Here is a 7,281-nt window from a genome sequence, read left to right as displayed (position 1 = left end):
CGGAAAATGACTTCCAGGAAACCAATTTGCTAAATCCCATAGATGTGGCCATTTTGGCCAAAACATTGTTGAAGCCATTCCCGGAAAATGACTTCAAGAAAAATGGCCTCATTTTCCTTGGTCAATGGAAGTTATTTTCCGTTGACCACATTTTCTATGACTTCCCAAATAAAGGATACTCGAAAAATTATTATTTTCAGAAATCATTTTTCGAGTTTTCAAACACACCCTTAATGTTTATGTATGTACGTCATAATTTATAGGCATTGGGGAGTATTTTTTTTGAGTGTGATATGATGTGCATGCCCCTTTTCTTGACCTAATCCATTAATATATGTTATATATGATTGATTATAGTTGGTTAATTATTATATTGGCATTTGGTGGATATAAAGAGATAGTAATTACAAAATAATAATGTACTCACATATATATATATATACACACTCATGTATGTCTAGGTAGGAAACAAAACAACATGGACAGCCATCACATGCATGCCATATATATATAACATGCATTTGAATCTATATATATATAGTCCCCACACACCAGTCTTTATAGCTCAGTAGGCTTGGGTGTAGTGTTCAATCTCTGCCTGCAATTACAAAACAATTCTCTCTCTCTCTCTCTCTCTCTCTCTGTTTTGTGCAGGCAGGCCAAATATGGATGGTGCAGTAGACATGAAGGTGGAGGACAAAGCTGTTGAAAATGGAGAAGAAGAGGACAAGAAAACAACTATCGGTGGCAGGAAGAGAAAGCTTGGTGGCATTAGAACAATGCCATTTATCCTTGGTATGTATATATCTAACTTCACATGCACTCTCTCTCTCACCTTTCAATTCTTCCATAATTCAATGAATTCAAGTTGATTATGTTTATGATAGTTGTTGTGATCCAAATAAGATTCCCTCAATATTGTTTCTCAGCTCCTTTGAATTAATCATCAACGCCTTAAATGTTTTTTTTCAACCGTCTTCTATTAATGCATATATTTAATGAACGCACATAAATATCGATATATATATAATTTTTTAATCACTTTAATAAAAAAAAAATGACTTCCAGATTATTATATTCTTAACTAGGAATCAGTGATATGCTGCAGATTTTAATTACTTCTTTTGTGGATTCAGAAATTATTTTCAAAGTTCAGAATAGTGGAGCTCTGAATCTGATAATATAATGGATTAACATTTAATTAAATGTCTATTAATTCTTTAATCAGATTATTAATATTGTGATTAAAAATATTGTATTATTTTTGTATATTCTCTAACCTATTATTTATATTATCTGTTCAACAAATTATGTTAACCATTGATTGGGATAGATTCAAACATGAGACATTCTTTATGAAAAGCATCCATTAAACAATAAGCTAATTGCAAAAAAAAAAAAAAAAATTGTATTATTTAAATCAATAAACGAATAAAGGGTATAAATAACTTGGCAGTAGTATTTCAAAAAAAAAAAACAAAAAACAAAAAACAGAAAAACAGAAAAACTTGGAAATACGTAGATTAATATTGCAACCAAGGGGAAGATATTTTCCATTTAAAGACATGCAAGTGTAAAAATGTTTTGAACCTAAACTAAAAATAAAATAAAATATAAAGATGCTCTTATATGTGATTTAAATTATTTTAACAAGGGGTATATAAAGAGACCAACTTGAAATCTTGTAATAATTAAGTTAATTGTAGGGCCAATTCATCTAAAGTTTCACTCTCTAATTTAACTAAATATATTTATATGAGCAGTGTTAATTCAATCAATTGGCCAAAAGTTAAGTTTTTTTTTTTTAAACAGTCTGCCAATAAAAGTTATACTCTTTATTACATTTTACATGCCTTATTTATTATTTATTAATCAAAGAGTAATATTGCATATACTTTCATTTCTTACAATTCATCTAGAAAAATTAGTGGGCTATAATTTTTATTATTTTCTTTTTCTTTTATAAATCAAATCATAATAAATGACAAAAGTTTATTCTATGTGAGTACATGTATCATACAGAGTAAATAGTACTAAAAGAAAGTTAGTACAGATATCATTTTCCTTAATCAAATTATTGTTTCTTCTTAATTAATTTTCTTTAGAAGTTTTTTAAAACTATTTTTAAATTTATATTTTTATATTTAATAACACTTTTAATGTAATTTTTAAATATATAAATCTTATATATTAATAATAAATTTAAATTATCAAAAATAAAACTAAAAATAATTTTAATTCAGCCTGAAATCACATATAAAATGAGACGATTGGAATAGTAATTTCAAATATCCTGAATTTAATCATAATGGCTACCCGTTTTGTGTTGAAATTCCCGCCAATAAAATTGACAAACACAAAAGAAAGAAACGCGATACTGATCACGGCGAAGAGAAGGAAAACCCCCCCGGCCGGGAGGGAAATTCTTGGCCCAAAGGGATAGTGATGCTCATGGGGTAGTTGATTTGTAGGGGATGTGTTTGATAAAATTCCCAGCAGAGTTTCTTCTTCACTGGCTGGAAATCTACCCAAAATTCCATCTCTTAATGATACGATAACTGGAAAAGCAGTTGTTTAGTTGGGAGCTTTGAAATGGCAGTGTATATTTTGGTGGGTTTCGCTATTCTTGACCTGAACGAGCAGATGGCTCTTGATTAAATTGTCAATTAATTCTTTCTTCTAAATATGGTGCTTGAGTGCTTAATTAGATCATAAGTTGAAGGCTTATGTGATGGTTCACCAGATCATAAAGAGTAGCATTCTGAATCTCAAAGTTTAGTGTTTCTGATCTTTGGCAGTCTTCATGTTTTGCCTTTGTTATCTTAGAATGGTTTATTTCTGAGTAAATGATGAAAAGATACAGAGACCAGAGAATTAGATATGGCTTCAGTATGTTTTAATGTTTGGCATAACTTTCTGTATTAGTTATGAGTATAGGAACTGATGCCAGATTATGATTTAACGGTTCCTTTTTGTGTTTTGACAGCTAATGAAATATGCGATAGATTTGCGGCTGTTGGTTTTCATGCCAACATGATAACATACCTGACAGAGGTGCTAAATTTGCCTCTTGTTAAGGCATCTAATACCCTTACCAACTTTGGTGGAACCTCCAGTTTCATGCCGCTTGTTGGTGCTCTAATTGCTGATTCTTTTGCTGGCCGATTTTGGACTATCATTGTTGGATCTATCATTTATGTGTTGGTACCTCTCTGTCTCTTTCTCTTGCAGTGTATATGAGTCTATTTCCTTTCATGTGTGTTGTGTGCACATATAAATAAACAGGAGAATTGCTGATTGTCATAGTATAATTTTGAGTTCTCATCTTTCTGACAGAAGCATACTTATTGGATGATAACAGTATACTTCAAGTGACAACATTAGCTATGCATCTGGCTAATGAACTATAGACAAAGATCTAACTAGAAAATTTAGTCCAAAAATGCAAAATATGGAATTTGTTATCTTTTTTATATATTTGGAGCTTGATCATCTACCATATGCATGTTACAGGGAATGGTAAGTATCACTACCTCGGCAATCATGCCACAGCTCCGTCCTCCACCATGCCCCACCAAGAAGAACTGCACGGAAGCTTCAAACCTGCAGCTCTGGGTTCTCTACATCTGTCTGCTCCTGACATCTATTGGTTCTGGAGGCATTCGGCCTTGTGTCATTACTTTTGCTGCTGATCAGATCGACATGACAAAGTCAAAAGTAGAGGGTCGTAAATGGAACTTCTATAATTGGTATTATTTCTGCATGGGATTGGCAACATTAACCTCTCTGACGGTTATAGTTTATATCCAAGATAATGTCAGCTGGGCTTGGGGTCTAGGAATTCCGACCATTGCTATGGGATTATCGGTTGTTGCTTTTGTTTTAGGATCCCCTCTTTACAAAAAAGTAAAACCTGGAGGAAGTCCATTGGTAAGATTGGCACAGGTAATTGTTGCATCTGTGAAGAAGAGGAAAATTGCCATACCTGCTGATTCTAGTCACCTATATGAAAATAAAGAACTCGATGCTGCTCTCTCATCCAATGGGAGGCTTCTGCATACTGATCAGTTCAAGTAAGATATGTTATTAAAAGTTAAATTCTATAATCGATATAGTTTGTGTGGCCATAAATGAGAAGCAAACTAAAAGAAAAAGAAAGAGCATTAATTTTAGAAGTGTGTATGACAAGTGATTTGCAGAGAGGAGCATTTAACTTACTTTGATATACTTTCTGGTGCTGATGTTTCAAGGTTTATGGACCGAGCGGCTGTGGTTGATGGTTCTGACATGAGAGAATCCAACCAGCCAAACCTCTGGAGGCTTGCTACAGTGCATAGAGTGGAGGAACTGAAGTGCATTCTCAGGATGGTACCTGTTTGGGCCGCGGGAATATTGCTCATCACTTCATATTCACACGTTGGCAGCTTTACTATCCAACAAGCACGCAGTATGGATCGTCACCTGTCCCAATCCCATTCCTTCCAAATTCCTCCTGCCACCATGTCTGTCTTTACTGTCTTGACTGTGCTTATTGGCCTCGCTCTCTATGAGCGCGTTTTTGTGCCTTTCATTCGCAGATTCACTGGAAATCCTGCAGGCATTACATGCCTGCAGCGAATGGGTATAGGGTTTGCAGTTAACATCCTTGCCACTGTTGTCTCAGCTCTAATCGAGATCAAGCGAAAAGCAGTTGCTGAACGCTATAACCTACTCGATGAACCAGCTGCCATCATACCTATTAGTGTGTTCTGGTTAATTCCCCAGTATTGCCTCCATGGAATAGCTGAAGTTTTCATGTCAGTTGGGCACCTCGAGTTTCTGATTGAGCAATCCCCAGAAAGCATGAGAAGCACTGCAGCTGCGCTCAATTCATTAACTAACTCAATCGGAAATTACATGGGCACCCTTGTCGTATCTTTAGTGCACAGCTATACCGGCAGGGGCAATGAAGGGAACTGGCTACCAGACCGGAATCTGAACAGGGGAAAGCTGGAAAACTACTACTGGCTCATAACAGGTATACAGGCACTAAATCTCGTGTACTATGTCACGTGTGCCAAGTTTTATAGATACAAACCTTTGGAAGAAGTTACTGCCAGTGAGGAAACCGACGTGGAGTTAGCAAAGGATAAACTTCCATTGGATTCAGTAAAGGGAGCTAAAGGTGATGGCAAAGAAGTAGAAGTGTCAAGAAATGGTAAATATTCTATGTAATAATGTATCTATTTGCAGCAATATATAGCTAGCAGTAACATAGTCATGAGATGATATTATGTAATAGAAGAAACAGAATAGCAGCTTTTGTATACATTTCCAATTAGTTGTTGGAACTTGCTTAAAGCCATAGCTGCTACATGATTATGACTGTTATAGTATTATGGAGTAATAGAATGATAATCTTCTCCTTTTATATATCTCCAGTTTTATTGACCTCAGCTTTGCTATATATCTCCAGAATGCCTTTACTTTTTGAAAATTTTGGCAAGTGCAACTGTCTCCTCCACCCTATATATATAGCAGGTTTTCTAAATAGTTTAGACATCTAGCATCTCCTGGTTTTTCACAGTGCAACAACACCCAAGCATAGTTAACAATCTTAACATTCATGTAATAGCCCCTGGTGGCACTTGTATCACTTTGTAATAGCCCAATTTAGTTATGTATTTTGGCCCAGTAGCCTAATATTTATTTTGTGGGCCAAATGGTCCATTATTTTACTCATTTGTGCCCATTACTCCGAGTATCTAGTTTATGGCGAGTCTAGTTTAATAAAACCATAAGTAGATCACAATCAAGAAAAACTAATTAAAAACAATGAAAACAAACCAAGCCCGTACAACTAGAACGCAAATTTTTGTATTGACCGCGGTCCACAATGCATGGTAGTCCATGCATCAAAACGACGTTATTTTGATTAATGAAAAGAAATTGCAGAAACGATTCCGTTCTGCGTCGTTAATTCTGTGTGTATAACATATTCAGTTTCATTTTATATACACTACAGTTTCCTTTCAACACAATATTTTACGATCGAAGAGGGAATCATTCTTCTCTTTAATAATTCCCACAATTTTTGTTGACGAACCCATATAAACTGCTTTTGAGTCCATTTTTGCTCGCACTATATACATTATTCCCCAAATATAATCTGATTTGACCTTCCTTACGATCTCATAATTAAGCCGGAAATCATCAAGCCCTACCTTTCCTAAAAATCTCAAATCACACCTTCCTAAATAATGTACTACATTAACGTGTGTTATTATTTGGTGAGTCCCATCAATCTAATTTATAAAGAAATTTACCACTCAGCTCAATTATTTTGAAAATCTCAAATCACATTTCTCTAAATAACATAGTATACTAACATGTGTTGTTATTTGGTGGTTTGTATTGTCTTTCACTTTTCGTAAGTGATACGGTAGTGAGCTTAACTTTGGGTAAAATAAAAATAGCATTTTTGGAGTCCTACCGACCTCGGATATATGCCATTTTCTTTTTGCTTGTAAGAGAAGGATTATATTAATGAAATGAATTGAATGGTGACAAAACGTGATCAGTTGCTATCGATATATATGTACATTTGAAATTAAAGCTTCTTTAAAGTTTCGTGACCTCTCTTCTCATTACAATTGTTAATGCATGTAAACTACATGTGTTACATTATATACGTACCACTTTGCAATTCAATTCCCACTACTTTTAGTTTATTGCTTTCCACTTGTTATTTTAGGCAAAACATGTTTCTTATCATCTCAACTATATAATAATAATAATAATAACGACCAATTAAAATACATCTAAATAAATAAATAAATAACTAAATAAATAAAAATGCTCTTTTTTCTCTCCTGATTTTTACTTCCAAACTTACTAAATACCCTATACAAGCTAAGAGAACTCAGATTCACTGCATCGGATTGTTCTTGATGAGAATCCACGTTAACCTCACATTACAAGGTTTTGAGCTCAACTTGACAAAAATTCATTATTTGATGTAAATAAATGAAATGTTATAACTTTTTTTTTTTTTTTGTTCTTTCAGTGACGATGAAAACTAGCACCAACTATCCAAGAGTGTACACTTGATAAACCTTGTGTAATAATTCTCAAATCGATCGCATATAAAAAATAAATCGTGAAAAAATGTTATAACTTTTCATTATATATATATATGTGTGTGTGTGTGTGTATTCAATCCATTCTTATCTTATTCATATATAGATCCACTATACAAGCTAGAGATCAGATGAATAGATGATAATGCAAAGCTACCTAAAG

The 7,281-nt window shown here is 33.9% G+C and overlaps 1 protein-coding gene across 1 annotated transcript; it reads left to right on the top strand.

Annotated features, from left to right (window-relative positions):
• Window positions 1–560: 560 nt before the first annotated feature.
• On the top strand, window positions 561–5,414 carry LOC116030268 (protein NRT1/ PTR FAMILY 3.1-like). The gene is made up of 4 exons (XM_031272463.1): window positions 561–795; window positions 2,987–3,204; window positions 3,514–4,073; window positions 4,251–5,414. Exons 1-4 carry the CDS (start codon window positions 666–668, stop codon window positions 5,212–5,214), a joined length of 1,872 nt encoding a protein of 623 aa, XP_031128323.1. The 5' UTR covers window positions 561–665; the 3' UTR covers window positions 5,215–5,414.
• Window positions 5,415–7,281: the final 1,867 nt, after the last annotated feature.

This window comes from Ipomoea triloba, chromosome 9 (assembly GCF_003576645.1).
Source record: "Ipomoea triloba cultivar NCNSP0323 chromosome 9, ASM357664v1".
Lineage (NCBI taxonomy): Eukaryota > Viridiplantae > Streptophyta > Magnoliopsida > Solanales > Convolvulaceae > Ipomoea > Ipomoea triloba.
This window is presented reverse-complemented; position numbering and strand designations above follow the sequence as displayed.